Here is a 22,837-nt window from a genome sequence, read left to right on the forward strand (position 1 = left end):
TTGTAGCTGCTCCAATCCTAAAATCAAGTAGCATATAAGTAAACAGTGATATTTTATACGTATATGAGGGGCTGCTGATAAGTCTTTGGCTTTGTGATCATTCCTTGTTTCTATGCTAACAAATGTTACGTCACATGAAAGCCTTATGTGTCTAATATATGTTTTCAAAATTTTGTGTTTGTTGCTTATGGCAACAGTGTTCTACGAACAAAGAAAAACAAAATGGCGGAGTCTAATGCGATATTCACAGCAACTGAGAGCAGAGGAGTGATAAAATTCTTGTTTCTGCAAGGAAAGTCCGCAAAGGATATTCATGGTGATATGTCGCAGATATTGGGGGATCAATGCCCTTGATATTCCACAGTTCAGAACTGGGTTGCCAAATTTTAAAACGGGCCACTTCAGCACCAATGATGAGAAACGGCCCTGGACGACAGAGTGGTTATTGTTCAGAGATCGTTGATGCTGTGCACAAAGCTCATACTGAGAATAGACGAATGTCAGCTAACGCAATAGCAGACATCATGGGGATTTCTTGTGAACGTGTTTTGTGACATGAGGAAGCTATCTGCAAAGTGGGTCCCCAAATGTTAGACCACACATCAGAGAAGCATGCGAGTTAAAACTTCCCGGTCCGTTTGTCAGTGTTTCTGGACTGATAAGAACTTCCTGCATCGACTGGTCACTATGGATGAGACCTGGATTTATTTTGTATGACCCTGAAAACAAGGAGCAGTCAAAAGAGTGGAGGCACAGTGGTTCTCCTCATCCAAATAAGTTCATGGTGCAAAAATCAGCCACTAAGGTGATGGCGTCTGTGTTCTGGGATAAGGAGGGCATGCAGCTAGTGGACTACCTTCAAAAGGGTTCCACCATCAATGCAAGATATTATATTGAATTTTTAGACCAATTAAAGGTAGGTCTGAAGGCCAAAAGACGTGGCAAGCTGTCTAAAGGAATCTTGTTCCTCCAAGACAAACGCCTCCGCTCACTTCACGTGCGACCACGGAAAAACTGGCAGAGCTAGGCTTCCAGCTGGTTGACCTTATTCACCAGATCTAGCTCCCTCCAACTATCATCTGTTTCCACACTTGAAGAAACACCTCAAGGGTACCAAATTTCACACCATTTCTGATGCCATGTTTGCTACAGATGCCTGGTTTGAGGCACAACCGAAATCCTTCTTTCTTCATCGTTCCTTATGATAGACCCAGACCATGGGTGTATAGCTTCTGCCTCCGGAGGACACACAAAGTACTACACTAAAAAGTGTAGCTCCTCCCTCCGAGCATATACACCCCCTGGATGAACACATCTAGCCAGTTCAATGCTTTGTGTTCAGGAGGTCACACACACATGCATTCTCATCTGATTTTTGATTTTTGATTTCAAAGAGTTGGAAGAAAAGCGGGTCCAACCTGGACTCCCGGCATGTCCCTTCTCACGCCACTGTGTCGGCGGTGCTTAAGGTTGATTTACAAGGCTGGAGCCTTACATGCCGCGCTCCTTTACCATCCCTCGGGCTCTGGCTTGAAGTGGGAGCCATCACGGTTCTCTCTGCTTTGCAGGAGACCGGTCTCCATCCGCAGCCCTTTCAGGACCCTGCCGGACGGAGCGCTCACCCCTCGGGGACCTGGCCCTGCGTCTCATAAGCTAAGTATTGAGACGTTATTGAAGGGTCCCTTGTGCATTTATTGTGGGGAGAGTGTGTTCTGTCACTGTGCTGTGATTTCCGGCCGGTTCTCTGTTTTTTTCCTGAGAACCGCGCCGAGGGTGCCTGCTCGTCGGCCGCATGAGAAAATTTAGGCCCCGGCTTCGGCTGCGGCCTAGTTTCGTTTTCACTGCCCCTGCATGTCAGTCATGCAGGGGGACAGTGCGGCGCCGCCCACCGGCCGTTCAGCTCAGGGGAGGACACTCCTCTCTGAGGAGATGTTTCCCTCCCCTGTATTTCTCCTTGGCCCTCCGGTTCCCGCTCTTGGACTAAACCCCGCCCCCCCCTCCTCACTCCGGCGCCATTTTATTAGCGTTTACACACTGATCGGCGCTGGCTGTTGCAGCTTTGCATCTGTCTGGGGGTCCAAGCTGTGGAATCCGGAGGGCACACAAAACGGTCTGGTAAGCCACAACCTCTGGTTGTGGACTTTATTATACACTCTCTGGGGGTCATTCTGAAGGAGTGTGTTCTTTACTGCAGAGCCTCCACCTCAGCAGCATGTCTCTCACTAGGAGCAAGGCTGCAATGCTTTACTCTATATGCACTGCATGTCAGCTCATACTGCCTGAACCGAGCACATATCCACATTGTGATGCCTGCTCTAACATGGTTGTGCCTCAGCCTGGAGTCTCCCCAGGGGTCCCTCCGGCTGCTCCGGCCCCGGTGGCTGAACCCCCGGCTTGGGTAGCATTGTTTTCTAAAGCCATCTCCCAGTCCTTTGCCGACTCCATGGGAGAGCTGTCCCGGACTTTGCTGACCATGCATCAGCCCCCTTCTCAGGGCGCCTCTGCTGCTCCGACTCGCTCTGCAGAGCTCACAGAGGATTTTTCATCTGTTCCCGGACCCCGTCCTCCTAAACGGTGACGCAGGGACTCTTCTCCTTCCTCGTCCCACGGCTCTGATTCACGAGCTGAATTGCAGGGCGAGGAGGATGCCTTTACTGTGGGCTCGGACGCTACCTCTATGTACCCCATTGATTTATCTGAAGGGGATGCGGATGTTAGTGACTTGATTGCGTCCATTAATTCCATACTGGACCTCAATCCACCAGTGTCAGAGGAACAAGCCTCTCTGGTAGAAAAACACCAGTTTACCTCACCTAAGAGAGCAAGGAGTATGTTTTTTTTAACTACTCCAGTTTTCAGGCCACTGTGACCAAGCCCAGGGCCTGTCCTGACAAACGCTTCCCAAAGCGTAGTTCTGATGAACGTTTTCCCTTTCCACCAGAGGTGGTCAAGGAGTGGGCTCATTCACCAAAGGTAGATCCTCCGGTGTCTAGAATCTCAGCCCGGACAGTTGTATCTGTGGCCGATGGCACCTCACTTAAGGATCCCACTGACCGCCAGGTTGACCTTCTGGCCAAATCTGTATATGAGGCGGCAGGGGCCTCCTTCTCCCCGTCTTTTGCAGCGGTGTGGGCTCTTAAGGCCGTCTCTGCTTCTCTGGAGGAGATGCATTCCCTCACCAGGGACTCTATGCCCGAAATGGTTTCCTTAACTTCCCAGGCTTCGGCTTTTTCATCCTATGCCATGTCTGCCATTCTGGAGGCTTCTCACCGCACGGCGGTGGCTTCCGCTAATTCCCTCGTGATCCGCAGGATCTTGTGGCTTCGAGAGTGGAAAGCAGACGCTTCTTCTAAGAAGTACCTTGCTGGGCTCCCCTTTGCTGGGTCCCGGCTGTTCGGTGAACAACTGGATGAAATTATTAAGGAAGCTACTGGCGGAAAGAGTACTTCCTTGCCACAAACTAAAACCAGGAAACCTGTCCAGGGCAGGAACCAGTCGAGGTTTCGTTCCTTTCGTTCCTCTAACTGGTCATCCTCTAAGCCCTCAGCCTCGTCCACTAACTCAGCCAAGGATCGAAAACCCAGCTGGCGCACGAAGCCGCGTCCTCAGAAGAGCGGAGGAGCCGCTGCCACTAAGGCAGCCTCCTCTTGACTATCTGGCTGCGCCAGCAACGTCCTTGGTCGGTGGCAGGCTCTCCCACTTTGGCGACGTGTGGTTCCAACACGTCTCCGATCAGTGGGTGCGGGATATCATCTCCCACGGCTACAGGATAGAATTTTCTTCCAGCCCGCCAAACAGATTTTTTCTGTCCACTCCCCCCTGCTCCAAAGCCGCCGCCTTCTCTCAGGCCGTGGCTTCCTTGCAGGCCAACGGAGTAATTGTACCGGTTCCCGCCCGGGAACGGTTCAGAGGTTTCTACTCAAACCTCTTCCTAGTGCCCAAGAAGGACGGTTCCTTCCGGCCCATCCTGGATCTCAAGCTTCTCAACAAGCATGTTCAGGTGCGGCACTTTCGCATGGAATCTCTGCGATCAGTCATTGCCTCAATGACTCAAGGAGATTTTCTAGCATCCATCGACATCAGAGATGCCTATCTGCATGTGCCAATTGCAGTTTCACACCAGCGTTGGCTACGTTTTGCAATCGGAGAGGAACATTTCCAATTCGTGGCTCTCCCCTTCGGGTTAGCCACGGCCCCTCGTGTATTCACCAAGGTCATGGCAGCAGTGGTTGCGGTTCTGCACTTCCGGGGATTGGCAGTGATTCCTTACCTGGACGACCTTCTAGTCAAGGCTTCATCCAGTGCAGACTGTCAGCGGAGTGTCTCGCTCACTCTCGCCACGCTTGTTCAATTCGGGTGGCTTGTCAATCTGCCCAAGTCCACTTTGACCCCGACCCAGGAACTTGCGTACCTAGGGATGCAATTCGAGACTCTGCCGGCACTTGTGAAGCTGCCCTTAGTCAAACAGCAGTCCCTTCATCTGGCGGTACGCTCTCTGCTGAGGCCCCGCCGTCATTCCATCAGGCACCTCATGCAGGTGCTGGGTCAGATGGTGGCGTCAATGGAAGCGGTTCCCTTTGCTCAGTTCCATCTGCGTCCCCTGCAGCTGGACATTCTCCGCTGTTGGGACAAGCGGACCTCTTCCTTGCACAGGCTAGTGGCTCTGTCGCCACAGACCAGGAGCTCTCTTCAGTGGTGGCTTCGGCCCCTCTCTCTGTCCCAGGGACGCTCCTTTCTGGCCCCGTCCTGGGTGATTCTCACCACAGATGCCAGTCTATCCGGCTGGGGAGCAGTGTTTCTCCACCACCGAGCACAGGGCACTTGGACTCCGTCCGAATCAGCCCTCTCGATCAATGTGCTGGAAATAAGGGCTGTGCTCCTAGCTCTCGTAGCCTTTCACCACCTGTTGGCGGGCAAGCACATTCGAGTCCAGTCAGACAACGCGACAGCAGTTGCCTACATCAATCACCAGGGCGGGACTCGCAGCCGCCTAGCAATGTTGGAAGTTCAACGTATCCTTCAGTGGACGGAGGACTCCAAGTCCACCATATCCGCAGTCCACATCCCAGGCGTAGAAAACTGGGAGGCAGATTATCTCAGCCGTCAAACCGTGGACAGCGGCGAGTGGGCCCTGCATCCGGCAGTGTTCCGGTCAATCTGCCGCAAGTGGGGCACTCCGGAAGTGGATCTAATGGCATCCCGGCACAACAACAAGGTCCCGGTTTACGTGGCTCGCTCCCACGATCCTCAGGCCTTGGCGGCGGACGCGCTGGTTCAGGATTGGTCCCAGTTCCGTCTGGCCTACGTGTTTCCCCCTCTAGCTCTCTTGCCCAGAGTCCTGCGCAAGATCAGAATGGAGGGCCGTCGGGTCATAATCATTGCTCCAGACTGGCCCAGGCGAGCTTTGTACCCAGACCTGCTCCGTCTGTCCGTAGAGGTGCCGTGGCATCTCCCGGACCGCCCAGACCTTCTCTCTCAAGGTCTGTTTTTCCGCCAGAATTCTGCGGCTCTCAGATTGACGGCGTGGCTCTTGAGTCCTGGATCCTGACGGCTTCAGGCATTCCTTCCGAGGTCATCTCCACTATGACTCAGGCTCGGAAGTCTTCCTCGGCCAGGATTTACCACAGGACTTGGAGAATTTTCCTGTCCTGGTGTCACTCTTCCGGCCATGCTCCTTGGCCGTTTTCCTTGCCGACCATCCTGTCCTTTCTACAGTCCGGTCTGCAGCTGGGACTGTCCCTCAATTCCCTCAAGGGACAGGTCTCGGCTCTGTCAGTGTTGTTCAGGCGGCGTATCGCCCGATTGGCCCAGGTGCGCACCTTCATGCAGGGCGTATCTCACATCATTCCGCCTTACCGGCGGCCTCTGGATCCCTGGGACCTCAATCTGGTCCTCACGGCCTTACAGAAACCCCCCTTTGAGCTTCTTTGGGAGGTTTCTTTGTTTCGTCTTTCACAGAAAGTGGTCTTTCTGGTGGCCATAACTTCTCTCAGGAGAGTCTCTGATTTGGCTGCGCTCTCTTCGGAGTCACCCTTTTTGGTTTTTCACCAAGACAAGGTGGTTCTCCGTCCGACTCCGGACTTTCTCCCTAAGGTGGTGTCTCCTTTCCACCTTAACCAAGACATTTCATTGCCTTCCCTTTGTCCGGCCCCTGTGCATCGCTTTGAGAAAGCGTTGCATACTTTAGATTTGGTGCGGGCGCTCCGGATCTATGTGTCACGCACCGCTGCCCTTAGACGGTGCACCTCTCTTTTTGTGCTGACCACAGGTCAACGCAAGGGTCTCTCGGCTTCTAAACCGACCCTAGCTCGTTGGATTAGGTCGGCCATTTCCGATGCCTACCAATGTTCTCAGGTGCCCCCCCCCCCCCCGCCGGGGATTAGGGCGCAGTCGACCAGAGCTGTCGGTGCCTCTTGGGCTTTCAGGCACCAGGCTACGGCTCAGCAGGTCTGTCAGGCTGCCACTTGGTCTAGTCTGCACACCTTTTCGAAGCACTACCAAGTGCATGCTCATGCTTCGGCAGATGCGAGCTTGGGCAGACGCATCCTTCAGGCGGCTGTCGCCCATTTGTGAAGTTAGGTTTTGCCTACTTCGCAGTTTCTGTTTATTACCCACCCATGGACTGCTTTGAGACGTCCCATGGTCTGGGTCTCCCATAAGGAACGATGAAGAAAAAGAGAATTTTGTTTACTTACCGTAAATTCTTTTTCTTATAGTTCCGACATGGGAGACCCAGCACCCTCCCTGTTGCCTGTTGGCAGTTCTTGTTCCGTGTGTTTTCACCGGCTGTTGTTGTAGACAGAGGTTCCGGTTATTCCGGGTTTTACTCTATCTCTACTTGTGGGTGGATGTCCTCCTTCAGCTTTTGCACTAAACTGGCTAGATGTGTTCATCCAGGGGGTGTATATGCTTGGAGGGAGGAGCTACACTTTTTAGTGTAGTACTTTGTGTGTCCTCCGGAGGCAGAAGCTATACACCCATGGTCTGGGTCTCCCATGTCGGAACTATAAGAAAAAGAATTTACGGTAAGTAAACAAAATTCTCTTTTTTTTCGTAGTCTTCCAGAACTTGGGATACCAATGTAAGAAGTGTGTGGACATCAGTAGAGAGTATGTGGAATAAATGTAAGGTTTCTTCATCCTACCTCGTTTCTTCCTGGGTAAAGCCATAGACTTATCAGCAGCCCCTCGTATACCATTTCAGTGTTTTATATAGCTGTAATATGTTTTCTGTAGGGGGTCTCCATACCTCTGTGTGACCGTCTAGTATTGCATATAGATGTTTTATCTTCAGTCTTTGTGCTGCGTTTTGCAATACATTGGAGCATTGCCCATTGGAAGGACTCTTGATTCAATGTATCTTAGTCAAGCGGCGCAACCTGATTATCCTATTCCTTACTGTGCCAGATTTTTCATAGTTTGGCTTCTAGTTCATTATTTGTCACAAGGGGAAAAAAGAAATCGCTGCGTCCTCACAATTACTGCATTTTTAGGCTATGTTCACACTAGAACAATGATTTTTCTTAAGAAATTTCTTAAGAGTGCACCTGTGTTAAAAAACGCACCTCCGTTTTTGCCGCGTTTTCGGTGCGTTTTTGCCGCGTTTTTGGTGCGTTTTTACCGCTGGTTGCTCCCTGCGTTATTGTGCCAATTATATATGGCAAATAACGCAGTTAGCTGCAGAAAAGAAGTGACATGGTCATTCTTTTTCTTAAGAAAATCTACTGAAAGAATTTTCTTAAGAAAAAAACGCAGTGTGCGCACAGCTAATTTTTTTGTGCCATAGGTTTTGCTAAGAAAGAAAGGTTACAAGAATTTCTCAAGAAATTTCTGCAGCAAAAAGGGACCAAAAACGCAGGTAAAAAACACAGTGTGTGAACACAGCCTTATGATTGTATTTATATTTTTTTCCTTAAATACTTATTTAAGAATTGGTAGATGATCTAATAAGCCTTGTTACAGAGCGAATTAGGATCTGTGCTATCCTTGTCTTTCAGAACATTGACCTGCATGCGCTGACTGGATGGATACCAGAGAGGATCGCTATGCACTCGGACAATCAGGCTTTTGACAAAGAAAATACTTTTAGAATGTTGTACCAAAGGTATACTGACGACTTGTCTAATCATCTATGTTCCTCATACCTATGTCTGTAGATAAAGGACATTCTGTACAAAGGTTTATTTTATTTTTATGTTACATTTATTGATTTTGTAAAGTTAATTAGAAAGTGTGTGACATGTTGGAATATCATATTAAGTGTGGAAATTATGAAAGATGTGATCCAATTAATGGTATATATACACGTCTGTCCATCCATTAATTGGGCGTGCTAGGTACTTTGATGTCCAGTTTTGAAAACCCAGCTTCATATGCCTTACTAGGGGAATCCACCTTTCTGAAACTTAATCTCTTGGCCGGAGGGGGAAAACTTAGGCCTCAGAAGATGGTCCTTCTGTGATCTCCTTTTTAAGGTGTTCAGGTTCGTTAGGAGTCTATTAAGATGAGCAGTTGGATATTATCTAGAATATTGCAAATTGTGAGTGACTGTCTTAATCCAGCAGTCTATTATGACACGGCTGTACAGTGTTCGTTTTCACATACTGGACATAAATTCACACACATACTCGTTAAAATCTATGATGATTCTCACAAGGATTGAGTGTCCATGTGATCCACACAGAGACATGCCCATTTTTTAACATCAGCACAGATGACAAAGGCCAATAGAAGTCTATGGGTCCATGAAAAATATGTACAGCACATGGATGAAATCTGTGTACCGTCCATGTGATACAGACCAGAATTAAATGCATTCAAGAAATTAAAGATTTTTGTGTGTTTTAAAGATATGCAAAGATGACTGATAGAATTTACAGCTATTAATCAATCAAATAATTGAAATTACTGATATGGGATCCCTCTCATTTTTGATGACCAGAAAAGGTAAAACAGACAGCTGTGGGCTGATAGTATCAAGCTGGGGAGATCCATTGTTATTGGGCCTTTTCCAGCTTAAAAAAAATCCTAGCGCGCAGCCTCCCCAGAAGTGGCACGTCACATTATATTCCCCAAATTTGGTGCTTCACCTTGGCTCTTCCCGATTTACTATGGTGCAGTGGCAATTGGGGTAATAGTTTATGGGGTTGATGTCAGCTGTGTAGTGTCAGCTGGCGTCAAGCCCTGGTTGTAATAATGGAAAGGTGTCTATCAAACACCACATTACCCAGTAAGTAAAAAGAGAAGAAGACACACAAAAATACTTTATTTGAATAAGCACTCCCCAAACTTTCCCTTGTTTACCATTTGATTAAAAAAAACCTCATACAGCTCGCTGTAGTCCAACAGATGTCATATCCTTTTTTTGACTATCTGAAAAAACACAAACATACACACACAGAGAAATGAAACAAGACACTTACCCTTGTTCACCACTTTATTCAAAAGTAATAAAGTAATAAAAAAAAAAATTCTCAGCTGAACCGATGTAGTCTAGAGCGAATCCAATTAACAAAGTGCTATGGAGCATTGTTCTGACATTTTGCTTACAGGCAGTTCTGGGTCACGCTGCTCATCAGTCACACACAGCACCTAGTGACCTGGTGAGTCTTGGAACCCTGAACAGCAGTAACATTAGTGATGTCACCACTCTTCAGAGGCGCTGGGTCTCGCGCAGCGTGACCCAGAATTTGATTCTGTGGACTATGGCAGAGCTGCACACACAGGTTTTATTTTTTAATAAAATGGTACATATGGGAATGTTTTGGTGAATGTTTATTGAAATATGGTATTTTTCTGTGTCATTTTCTTTTTACTTAATGGGTTAGTAAAGGGGGTGTCTGATACATCTTTGTTACTAACACTAGGTCTTCATGGCAGCTGATATTACACAACTGACATCAACCTCCTAAACCATTACCCTGATTGCCACCACACTAGGGCCAATTCTGGCACCTCTCGATTGCCCATCAGTGGTATGCCACTTGTGTGGCGGCTGCGGGCTGTTATTTTTAGGCTGGGAAGGGCCCAATAACCATGGACCTTCCCAGCCTGATAATATCAGCCACAGCTGTCTCCTTTACCTTTGCTGGTTATCAAATATGAGAGAACCCCACTTTTTTTTGGTTTTTGTTTTTTGTGGTTTTTTTTTTTTTTTATATCTGGCAAATAGCTGTAAAATGTATTTGCCTATCTATATTTGCACACCGTCAAAACATAATCATTAATTTCATCGTCATACATATTTTTTTTCCATGATGTGTCGCACATATAGCACATGGATGGTCAAAACGTAACGTGCCACATGTGCATTTTTTTAATGGACGTGTGAAAGGGGCCTAAGTGCGTGTCTTTCTGTGCAGTCTGGAAACGGTGATGTCGGCGTTCTACCAGCAACCAGACCGCTGTAACCTTGCCTGTAGTGGCCAGGTGACTGAGCAGCGCATCATCATAAACCATCCAATGATGCGCTGTTTAAGTCGCCGCAGCAGTTGGTGGAGCAGCGACATCAGTGCTTCCTATCTCTGGACAGAGGAGCAGCCTGCACTGGATCCGGGTGACTGCGCTAGGTGCAGGTGACTGTTTGTTTTTTTATTCTCTGTATATTCCATCCCTCGGGGACAAAAATGTTTTGTTCCGACAACCTCCTTAACACTTTGCACTATTCTTAATTTTTTACCTCTAACATAAAGGTTTTTAACAAAAAAAGTGACCCTTTACACCTGGCACTGTGATAAAGACTCTGCTGCAATCATGGCTGGAAAACCTTTTACTGCTAGGGAAAATGTTCCAAGCAAATAAGAGATAAGTTGATAATCACATATTATGTGAAACAGATTGTGTGTGCTTCTTTTAGATTTCACAAAGGTGATGTGCTAATTACTACAGCTACAGGCGTGATGACTGAGGAAGAGGGTGAGAAATGGGGCTTGGTGCCTACTCACGCATACGCCGTCTTGGACATCAGAGAACACAAGGTTTGTTGCATTTTATACTTTCATGTGTCAGAGGACACTGCTGTTTGTGTGCAGTTAATGAGAGCCCCCTAGTGGTACCCTTGTGCTGCACTAATGTATGTATTTAATCTTAGAACCTATAGAAACGATCTGTCAAATAATGCAAATTCACTTATTTATTACTGTAAGAGAGCTACAGTTAGGGCCAGAAATATTTGGACAGTAACACAAGTAGCAAGTTTTTGCATTTTTATATACAAATACAAGATACAGTTATATAATCAATATGGGCTTAAAGTGCAGATTCTTTGCTTTAATTTCAGGGTATTCACTTCCTAACTGGAGTAAAGGTTTAAGAATTACAGCTCTTTAATATGTAGCTGCATTACTTTACAAAAACAGAGAGGCATCCATAGATCAGAAATAAATATATATATATATATATATATATATTATAATATAAATAGCCTAAGACTGACACCCCTGTGCTGTGCCACCCGTAGCGGCGATATGTCTCCTTCTCACCAACCTTTGCCTAATAAAGGGACTGTCTGGACAGTCGCCTAATATCTGGTAATCTTTCTGGAAAGCAGGAGGAAGTGTGTGTGTGAGAACACGCCCTACCAGTGGTGCAACACAAGAGCTTACAACTTATCCACCTGAACACAGAGAAATCCCATAAACCCCCTAAATAACCTTAAGTGCTGAAGCCTCACAGAGAAGACAGATGGTAAAAGTGGGAAGACAGACCACACAGCTCCTCAACACAGTCCTGGAAACCTTCTAAAGCAACAGTCAGTGCAAACGTGTGGCGCTGTCCCTTTAAGGTTTTAAATGTAACTGACAAACTGACACAGCAGAGCCGGCAAGTCTTACTGTGTGTATAGTTGGCCTAACCAGAACAGTAAGGATTTGTTCACATGCAGCATCTTTTTTGTCAGTGCATCTTAAAATGCACCAAAAACGCAATGTGTTTTTGACACTTTTTACTGCTTTATGCCCAATGCATTTTTTTAAGTCAAATCTATTGACTGGAAGGGCTCAAAAACGTGGTGAAAACGCAAAAAGAATGGACATGCTGCATCTTTAAAAACGCAGCCAAGATGCAGCCAACAAAAGATGCCCAGTGTGGACAGCAAAATAGAAATCTCATTGACTTTGCTGGGAGAAGGAAATGCATGCATTTTGGTGCATCTTTGTGACCTCAAAAACGCACCAAAAGATGCCCTGTGTGAACATAGCCTTAGGTGTTTTGGTACCAAAACATAAAGTGTAGCGTGCACGTAGTCCTGGGCCCAATACCCGGGTATTATGGTGTCCAGCTGTTATAATAAGAGACCTGGAGATCCTCTCAGATGAACCAGTATAGCCAGCAACTGCAGAATGGTGACTCTTGGGCACAGGATGCTGCTCACACGTGTCGTGATCCTCCTAGCTAAACTCCAACATGAATCTTCTCCCTATTCGCTTGTGTCTCTGCGGCGGCTCCTTTCTGTTACGCACACCTCTCACTTTCCCTGCAGCTCACACACAGCACCTCCTCCGCTCTCCAAGTCCAGTGTAGAAGTTCGTTGAGATGTTGCTATAGCAACCAAACAGTTGAATGCAGATGCAAAACAGCGGCCTCTTGTGGCTGGTCAGTAACAATGCATACAATGAACAGTAAATAAGTGTTTTGCAGCAGTTCACAGTGGATAAAAGTTAATAATATACTCTCTCCCTCTCACAAATCATCAATTAAAGAGAACCAGCCAGCAGAATTTTCATGTGTAAGGTAAAGCCAGTGCTATACTGGCACTCGGATGCTGAATCCAGGCATCTGTTCAGTTCTGAAATTGGAGATTTTATTACAGTAATATGTGCAAGTAAAGGTACAGCAATGCATTGCTATTTGATTGACAGGTGCAACAGGGGCGGGAATATGGGGTCTGGTCTTGCTATCTATTCTCGCCCATGTCTGCCTGCCTGGCTTTCCTCCGCCTGTCACCACTATAGACTTTAATTTCGACACCTGCTCAGTAGCATTTATCAGTATTGCAGCAAACTCTTCACTAAGGTGAACTATCTTGAGTATCATCTTTGGGAGAACTCTGCCTTCCTTTATTGGACTGATGGATGCGCGATGCGAGGCCGACGCATGCGCCCTCACATCCTCAGCTTTGGTTGTGATCGCAAGAGCACGCTTGATCACAGCAGAAGTGGAGACCGCCCCCAAAATCAACTCACCGGTCTCCTCTGAAGTGTGTGGCTCGTCTTCTGGGTGCAGACTGTGGTCACGTGCAGGGAGCTGATCTTGGGGGCGGGCGGTCGTCTTTTGTGAACGCGCAAGCTCCCACGGTCACTAGAGCTGAGGATGCGAGGGCGCATTCGCCACCCTCTCATAACGCGTATTCATCAGTCCAATGAAGGAAGACCGTGTCTTCATAAAGATGGCGCTCGAGATAGCACTATGTACAGGCTCTGACGTCAACTTAGTAAGGAGTTTGCTGCAATACTGATAAATGCTAAAGTCCAGGCCCCAGAATTAAAGTCTATGGCTGAGACAGGGGGAGGAAGGCTAGGCAGGCAGACAGGGGCAGGAAATGATGCCATGTCACTGACACCCGCAGAGCATTCCAGCCAAATCTGCACTCCAAAATGGCGCTCCTTCTCTTCTGAGCTTTGCACTGTGCCTGAAAAGTAGTTTCCAACCACATATGAGGATATTGCCGTACTCGGGAGAAATTGCATAATACATTTTGTGTTCCATTTTCACCTGTTACCCATGTCAAAATTACGAATTTGGGTCTTCAGCATCATTTTTATTGAATAAAACTTAATATTTCATTTTCACTGCCCAATATTATAAAATTCTGTGACACACCTGTGGGTTCAAGATGCTCACCACACCCATAGGTATATTCCTTGAGGGATGTAGTTTCCAAAATGGTGTAACTTTTGGTGGGTTTCTGTTTTTTTTTTGGGAACCTTGGCAGCTCTCCAAATGCGACATGGCGTCTACAATCTACTCCAGGCAATTTTGCACTCCAAAAATCAAATTGCGTCCCTTCCCTTCCAAGCCCTGCCATGTGCACAAACGAGCATTTTTAAACATATATGGTGTATCCCCTGTACTCAGGAAAAATTACACAACAAATTATGTGATTCATTTTCTCTTTTATGAAAATGAAACATTTGGAGCTAAAACAACATTTTGGGGGAAATAATTTTTCATTTTCACAGTCCTTGTTTTAAACTTTTGTGAAGAATTTGCAGGTTTAAGATGCTCGCCACACTTGTAGATAAATCCCCAAAAGGGGGCAGTTTCCAAAATAGGGTCACTTCTGTGAGGTTTCCACTGTATAGGCACATCAGGGGCTCTGCAAAAGCGACATGGTGGCCGCTATCTATTCCAGCCAATTTTGAACTTTTAAGGCCTCGTTACACGCAACGACATGGCTAACGAAATGTCGCCGGGGTCACTGAATTCGTGACGCACATCCGGCCTCGTTAGCGACGTCGTTGTGTGTGACACTTATGAGCGACTTCTAACTATCCCAAATACTCACCAAATCGTTGATTGTTGACACTTCGTTCATTTTCAAAATATCGTTGCTCGTTCAGGACGCAGGTTGTTCGCCGTTCCTGAGGCAGCACACATCGCTAAGTGTGACACCCCGGGAATGACGAACAGTGTTCCTGCGTCCTCTGGCAACGAGGTGGGAGTGACATTCATGCGGCTGCTCTCCGCCCCTCCGCTTCTATTGGTGGTCTGCTGTGATGTCGCTCTGATGTCGCACGAACCGCCCCCTTAAAAAAGAGGTTGTTCACTAGCCACAGTGACGTCGTTGGGAAGGTAAGTATGTGTGACGCCTACCGGCGATATTGTTCGCCATGGGCAGCAATTTTTCCCGTAACGCACAAAACTACGGGGGTGGGTGCGATCGCTAGCGATGTTGCAACGTGTAAAGTGGCCTTTAAAGTTAAATGGTGCTCCTTCCCATCTGAACCCTGCCATGTGCCCAAACAGTAGTTTTCCATCACATATGGGTTATCAGTGTACTGAGGAGAAATTGCCCAACTTATGGGACAGTCCATTTTCTCCTGTTACCTTGTAGAAATTCAAAATTTTGTGGCTAAAGCAACATTTTCGTAGGAAAAATGTATTTTTCCATTTTCTTGGCTCAACGTTAAAAAATTATGTGATTGCACCTAAGGGGTTCAAAGTGCTCAATACACATCTAAATCAATTCCTTGAGGTGTATAGTTTCCAAAATTGGGTCACTTGTGGGGGATTTCCTTTGTTTAGGCACATCAGGGGCTCTGAAATCACAGCATGGAGTCCGCTATCTATTCCAGCTAATTTTCTGTTCCAAAAGTCAAATGACGTGCTTTCGCTTTTGAGCCCTGTCATGCGCCCACTCGGTAGTTTGGTTTTGATCTCTTTGAGGGGAGCAGTTTAAAATAGTGTCACTTTTTGGTATTTTCTGTCGCGTAAGCTACTCAGTCACGTCAAATGTGATGAGGTCCCTAAACAAATTTGGTTTTGTAAATTTTGGGGGGAAAAGGAGAAATTGCTAATAAACTTTTAATAGTTTATAACTTCCAAACAAAAAAAAAATAAGTGTTATTGCAAAGATGACACTGATGTAATGTAGATACGTGGTAAATGGTAATCACTAAAGGGAATCTCTCAGCTGGTTTTTGCTACCTCATCTGAAAGCAACATGATGTAGGCAAAGAGACTCTTAAGCCTGCTTTACACGCTTCAATAGATCTTTCAATCCATCGTCGGGGTCAAGTTGTAAGTGACGCACAGCCGGCATTGTTCATGACGTATTTGCGTGCGACACCTACGTGCGATCAAGATTGAACGCAAATACGGTGATCGCATACACGTCGTTTATTCCTCATACATTGGACGTTTTGTTGTACGAACATAGTCAATTGAAACGTGTGACAACCATTATACGGTTTTGCAAATCCAACTTTTATACGTCAGAAGCTGTGCGGGTGTGTTGTTGAACGTCAAGTTTTTACACCCATCCCCATACATTTAAATAATCGCACTTGTGTTACGGCTAAATCTCTCTTTAAATGGCATCCTGCAATGCCTTGAAACACTGCCATGATTCATAAACATTATTAAAATCAAGCCATTACCTAGCAAGTTACAAAAACAAGAATGACAAAAGGAAAAAAACAAAAAACACAAACAATTTGCAATTTTAACGCACGTGCGATATTTTTATAGTGGGTTGCCAGATTAAACATGCATTGCAAGCCACTAATAGTCTTGAATGCAACGCACATAGTTCTGGTGTATTTTATAAAACAAAAAAATAACGTAATTGCGTCAATTGATGGTTGTAATTTAAATTTAAAAAAAGGTGCACAATGCATACGTCAGAAAACACATGATCTAAAAGATCGCACACAATATTTATCATTTAAAAAAAAGACTACTAACACACGTGTGACAGCAAATAAACGACCTACGTGTGTTCTCATTAAATCGCATATGCGACCTGGGCGTGTCACATCGCATACGAGATCGCACACCTAATTGTAAGGTGTAAAGCTGGCTTATATCAAACGATGTATCACTTAGTTTACTGGCTGCAGCCATTCTCATATAATCTGAGAGCTGTCCCGCCCACACCAGGCTTTCAATAGAGATTGTACATTAACAATGTGGTGTCAATCACAGGAGGGCGTCTGGACAACATGGCATGAGCCACCTAGTCACAGCAATGATAATCACCAAGTAATTGTCTTTAGATTAAGTAAACAACAGCATGGTGCCTGACAACAGAAGCGCAGTTGATTTTTGGGTTTTAACCCCTACAGCATGCTGTCCTCAGCTTACATAGCACAAGAACCTCCTGACAGATTCCCTTTAATTATTTTGTGTGGTATAAATATCTGGTTTAAGAGCATAAAATTCAGTTTGAAAATGGTGAACGTTTCAAAAATGTTTGCCAAATTTTCAATGTTTTAATAAATAAACGCAAATAATATTGAGCAAAGTTTACAACTTGTCACTAAAAAACACTCTCTGAATCACTGTGATATCTTCAAGCCTTCCTGAGTTATCCTCATAAAGTGACTGACAGATTTGAAAAATGAGTCTTGGTCATTAACGTACAAAGTGGCTCAGTCCTTAAGGGGATAAGGCAAAACAGTCCTTTCTCCCATATAGTCTCTATCAGAAGTGAATAGCAAGTAGTAAATTGTATCAATTGTATTTGCTTATGCAATCTCAAATGTTTTTTAGGGTTATTTTCTAGTGTAATCACGAACTATATAAAGCCATGCAGAAAATGCAGTCCACTCCAGAGGGCTCTGCCATACTGAAGTCAGGCCTTAGTACGATCTAGAGTTCTGTTCTGTGATTTAATTTTAGAAGTGCCTTTTGGAAGCACAGATTACCCCTTCTTGATGTGTCAGAAATGTATGTTACATGTTCGGTCCTGTCGATGAGTTGAGAAGAGGTTGTTTGAGTAGGGGACAAATTCTTTAAGGATTGGATTTCACACCAGGCTAGGTGTGACCCTGATCCTAGAGGTTTGAGTGGGTCAATTATGCAAGTTATATTGACGGTCCTAAGACACAACAGTTACAGCTAATTTTTAGTATTAGCTATTGTTACATGTAGCTTTTCTTAGTATTTTTATTATTATTTTACAGTCATTGCGGTTTCTCCAGTTGAAGAATCCATGGAGTCATTTACGGTGGAAAGGTCGTTTTTGTGAGAAAGATGAGAGAAGCTGGACCCCAGAGTTACAAAAATACCTAAACTTTGACCCACGGACTGCCCAAAAAATTGACAATGGTAATTTTTAATTCTCGTGATAACTAAGGACAAAGTCACTAAGGAGGTCTTCTTGAGACTACCGTAAGGCTGGCAGATGGGAGTCATGATATCACTGCTGGGAAGTTACTTGGTAGGAGACTGCAGTGACAACAGAGGACGTTCTGGGACAGTAGCAAAGTAGGGGTACTGCTTTTAGGGATGGATTGAGGAACCCAATTTAAGGTAAATACAAACCAAGAAACCTCTTGACTTACTATTGGAGGGGCAAACAATACGCTGTGTGGGGCTATTGACACGATCTGTTGATCCCTATTATTGACTTCAAAAGGGTTCCACCATATTGAACATTTTTGGAGTCGAGTCTCGGAGCTGTATGGGGAAAAATAGATATGCGACTGAGGATGAAGGGTTATACTTATGACAGAAAAAAATTCATGATTATTTTGTGCCTTCTCTCTTTTTAACCCCTTCACGACCGCAGGGCAGTAAAATTACGTCCTATTTTAACGTGACTTAACGACCAGGGACGTAATTTTACAGCCTAAAGTTCATTTGATTGCCGTGGCCATAGCAACGGCTTTCAAATGATGTCCCCTGCTGTTTCTTACAGCAGGGGACCTTTGCTTCACCCCATGGGGGGTGACATCGCCACCCCCCATCGACGATCGATGTGATTGGCTGTTCAAATCTGAACCGCCAACCACATCTTTCGCACTGATTTCGGTAAAAATAATGCCGAAAATAGTGCGATACTGTGAGATCCGGCTATGATGTGCTGTAGCAGGTACAGCAGATCATAGGTGGATCTCAAACATGCCGCCCCCCAGCCCCTGCAGCACTGGTTGGAGCGATCGTGCTATGACGCGCAATCGCTCCAATCAGTGTGCAGTGGGGCGGTCTGATCTGCCGGTGGCCGCCTGTGCTGGTCTGGGGACCCTTCCCCAACATGTCTGCAGCGTGCAGCACTGGCTGGTACTAGTGGTACCACGCCACCGCTGCTGCTGCCGCTGCAGTCACGGAGCAGGAGCGGTGAGTATTGTGCTGACCTTGCAGCCCCTGCGCGCTCTTGCGATTGCTCCTGCTCGTGCCCCCCCTGCGATCTCCCCCCCCCCCCCCCCCCCCCCCCCGACATCCCGATCTGCCCCCCCCGACATCCCGATCTGCCCCCCCCGACATCCCGATCTGCCCCCCCCCGACATCCCGATCTGCCCCCCCCCCCCGACATCCCGATCTGCCCCCCCCCCCGACATCCCGATCTGCCCCCCCCGACATCCCTATCTGCCCCCCCGACATCCCTATCTGCCCCCCCCCCGACATCCCGATCTTCCCCCCCCCGACATCCCGATCTTCCCCCCCCGACATCCCGATCTGCCCCCCCCCCGACATCTCTATTCTGCCCCCCCCCCGACATCCCGATCTGCCCCCCCCCGACATCCCGATCTGCCCCCCCCCCGACATCCCGATCTGCCCCCCCCCCCCCCGACATCTCTATTCTGCCCCCCCCCGACCATCCCGATCTGCCCCCCCCCCGACATCCCGATCTGCCCCCCCCACATCCCGATCTGCCCCCCCCCCGACATCCCCATCTGCCCCCCCCCCCCCGACATCCCCATCTGCCCCCCCCCCCCGACATCCCGATCTGCCCCCCCCCGACATCCCGATCTGCCCCCCCCCGACATCTCTATTCTGCCCCCCCCGACATCCCGATCTGCCCCCCCCCCGACATCTCTATTCTGCCCCCCCCGACATCCCGATCTGCCCCCCCCCGACATCCCTATCTGCCCCCCCCGACATCCCGATCTGCCCCCCCCCCCCGACATCCCGATCTGCCCCCCCCCCGACATCCCGATCTGCCCCCCCCTTCCCCCCCGACATCCCGATCTGCCCCCCCCCGACATCTCTATTCTGCAGCTCCTCCGGTATCTCCTTCCTCCTCTCCTCTGCTATCCTTGCAGCCCCTGCGCGCTCTTGTGATTGCTCCTGCGCGCTCCCGTAATGGCCCCTGCCCGTGCCCCCCGCCATCTCTATTCTGCAGCTCCTCCGGTATCTCCCTCCTCCTCTGCTCTCCTTGCAGCCCCTGCGCGCTCCCGTAATGGCCCCTGCCCGTGCCCCCCTGCGATCTGCCCCCCCGACATCCTGATCTGCCCCCCGACATCCCAATCTGCCGGCCTCCCCTGTGATCTCTATTCTGCAGCTCCTCCGGTATCTCCCTCCTCCTCTGTTTCCCCCCCCCTCTGCTGTCCCCCTGACCTCTGCTGTCCCCCCGACGTCCTCTTACCTGTCTTCACCGGCCGATCACATCTGCCTCCATCGCTGGGTCCTTCTTCCTGGGTCTTCTGCTGAGCTGTCCAACTTCCTGCCTGAAGCTGCTGTAAAGCTGTTCCTCCTGCTAAGCCTCTGGGTACTGTGAGTATAACTTTTTTTTTTTTTTCTTTTTTTTCCTCTATCCCCTGTCCATTTTTACACCTCGTGCGTCCCGCCGAGCGCTGATCAGGGATGCAGATAACGTATCTGCATCCGTGGTCAGTTTTCGGCGGGACTTTTTTCCGTATCCCCGACGCTTTTTGTATCGCATCCGTCCCGCCGAGCGCTGATCAGGGATGCACATAACGGATCGGCATCCCTGCTCAATTTTTGGCGTGACAAAAAGCATCGGGGATACGGAAAAAAAAGTCACGCCAAAAATTGAGCAGGGATGCCGATCCGTTATGTGCATCCCTGATCAGCCCTCGGCGGGACGCACGGACTGATGCGATACTTTTTTTTCCGTATCCCCGACGCTTTTTGTATCGCATCAGTCCGTGCGTCCCACCGAGGGCTGATCAGGGATGCACATAACTGATCGGCATCCCTGCTCAATTTTTGGCGTGACTTTTTTTTCCGTATCTCCGATGCTTTTTGTCACGCCAAAAATTGAGCAGGGGATGCCGATCCGTTATGTGCAACCCTGATCAGCCCTCGGCGGGACGCACGGACTGATGCGATACAAAAAGCGTCGGGGATACGGAAAAAAAGTATCGCATCTGTACGTGCGTCCCGCTGAGCGCGGATCAGCATCCCTGCTCAATTTTTGGCGTGACTTTTTTTTTTTTTTTTTTTTTTTTTTTCCCGTATCCCCAGCGCTTTTTGTATCTCATCCGACCGTGCTGCCTGCAGCGGCCGATCAGTGCACTGCGTCTGTGCGTTTGAAAAGTCAAATAGCGTTCCTTGTCTTCTGAGCCCCGCCATGCGCCCAAACAATTGATTTCCACCACATATGAGGTATCTGCGCACTCGGGGAAAAATTGCACAATACGTTTTATGGTGCATTTTTTCCTGATACCGTTGTAAAAAGAAAAAAAAAGCTACCTTGTTGCTGCAAAAATTTAAAAAAAATAAATAATGTTCACGGTTCAACGTTATCAACTTTCAGTGGAGCCCCTGGGGGTACAAGGGGCTCACTAAACATCTAGATCAATTCCTTGAGGGGTCTAGTTCCAAAATGGGGTAATTTGTGGGGGAGCTCCACTGTTTAGGCACCATAGGGGGGTCTAAAAACGTGACATGGCGTCCGCTAATGATTCCAACCAATTTTGCTGTCAAATGGTGCCTTTCTCTTCTGAGCCCCGCCATGCGCCTAACAATTGCTTTCCACCACATGTGAGGTATCTGCGTACTCAGGAAAAAATGCACCATAAAACGTATTGTGCAATTTCTCCTGATACCCTTGTGAAAAAAAAGCTACCTGGTTCAAGTAACAGTTCTGTGGTAAAACAAAAGAAAATTGTATTCATGGCTCAACATTATCGACTTCTGTGGAGCCCCTTGGGGCTCACCAAACATCTAGATAAACTCCTTGAGGGGTCTAGTTTCCAAAATGGGGTCACTTGTGGGGGAGCTCGACTGTTTAGGCACCTCAGGGGGTCTCCAAACGTGACATGGTATCCGCTAATGATTCAAACAAATTTTGCTGTCAAATGGTGCTTTTTCTCTTCTGAGCCCCGCCATGCGCCCAAACAATTACTTTCCACCACATATGAGGTATCGTCGTACTCAGGAAAAAATGCACTATAAATTTCATGGTGTATTTTTTCCTGATACCCTTGTGGAAAAAAAAGCTACTTAGTTGAAGCAACAGTTTTGTGGTAAAAAAAAAAAAAATAAATATTTTCACAGCTCAACTTTATAAACTTTTGTGAAGCCCCCAGGTGTTCAAAGTGCTCATCAAACATCTAGAAAAATTATTTGAGGGCTCTAGTTTCCAAAATGGGATCACTTGTGGGGGAGCTCCATTGTTTAGGCACCTCAGGGGGTCTTCAAACCTGACATGGTGTCCGCTAATGAGTGCAGCTAATTTTGCGTTCAAAAATTCAAATGGCGCTCCTTCCCTTTCGAGATCTGCCGTGTGCCCAAACATTTGATTTCTACCACATATGAGGTATCTGCGTACTCAGGAGAAAATGGACAATACATTTTATGTTGCATTTTTTCCCGATACCCTTGTGAAAAAAAAAGCTACCTAGTTGAAGCAACAGTTTTGTTGCAAAAAAAAAAATTTTTTCTTTTCACGGCTCAACGTTATAAACTTCTGTGAAGCCCCCAGGTGTTCAAAGTGCTCACCAAACATCTAGAAAAATTATTTGAGGGCTCTAGTTTCCAAAATGGGGTCACTTGTGGGGCAGCTCCATTGTTTAGGCACCTCAGGGGGGTCTTCAAACCCGACATGGCGTCCGCTAAGTGCAGCTAATTTTGCGTTCAAAAATTCAAATGGCGCTCCTTGCCTTTCGACCTCTGCCGTGCACCCAAACAATTGATTTTTACCCCATATGGGGTATCAGCGTACTCAGGACAAAATGCACAATAAATTGTAGGGTGCACTTTCTCTTTTCTCCCTTGTAAAAATGAAAATTTTATGGCTAAAGTAACATTTTTGTGTTTAAAAAGTAAAATTTTCATTTTTTCCTTCCACATTGCTTTGGTTCCTGTGAAGCACCTAAAGGGTTAATAAACTTCTTGATGTGGTTTTGAGCAGTGTGAGGGGTGCAGTTTTTAGAATGGGGTCACTTTTGGGTATTTTCTGTCACTTCGGCCTCTCAAAGTCACTTCAA

The 22,837-nt window shown here is 47.2% G+C and overlaps 1 protein-coding gene across 1 annotated transcript in view; it reads left to right on the top strand.

Annotated features, from left to right (window-relative positions):
• CAPN7 (calpain 7) overlaps nucleotides 1–22,837 on the top strand; it is a 155,398-nt gene that overhangs the window by 84,173 nt on the left and 48,388 nt on the right. The window contains exons 11-13 of the mRNA XM_075315213.1: nucleotides 7,997–8,103; nucleotides 10,855–10,975; nucleotides 17,624–17,768. Of these exons, the coding sequence (XP_075171328.1) occupies nucleotides 7,997–8,103; nucleotides 10,855–10,975; nucleotides 17,624–17,768 (373 nt within the window). The remainder of the gene's footprint in view (nucleotides 1–7,996; nucleotides 8,104–10,854; nucleotides 10,976–17,623; nucleotides 17,769–22,837) is intronic.

Source organism: Anomaloglossus baeobatrachus, chromosome 6, assembly GCF_048569485.1.
Source record: "Anomaloglossus baeobatrachus isolate aAnoBae1 chromosome 6, aAnoBae1.hap1, whole genome shotgun sequence".
Taxonomy (NCBI): domain Eukaryota; kingdom Metazoa; phylum Chordata; class Amphibia; order Anura; family Aromobatidae; genus Anomaloglossus; species Anomaloglossus baeobatrachus.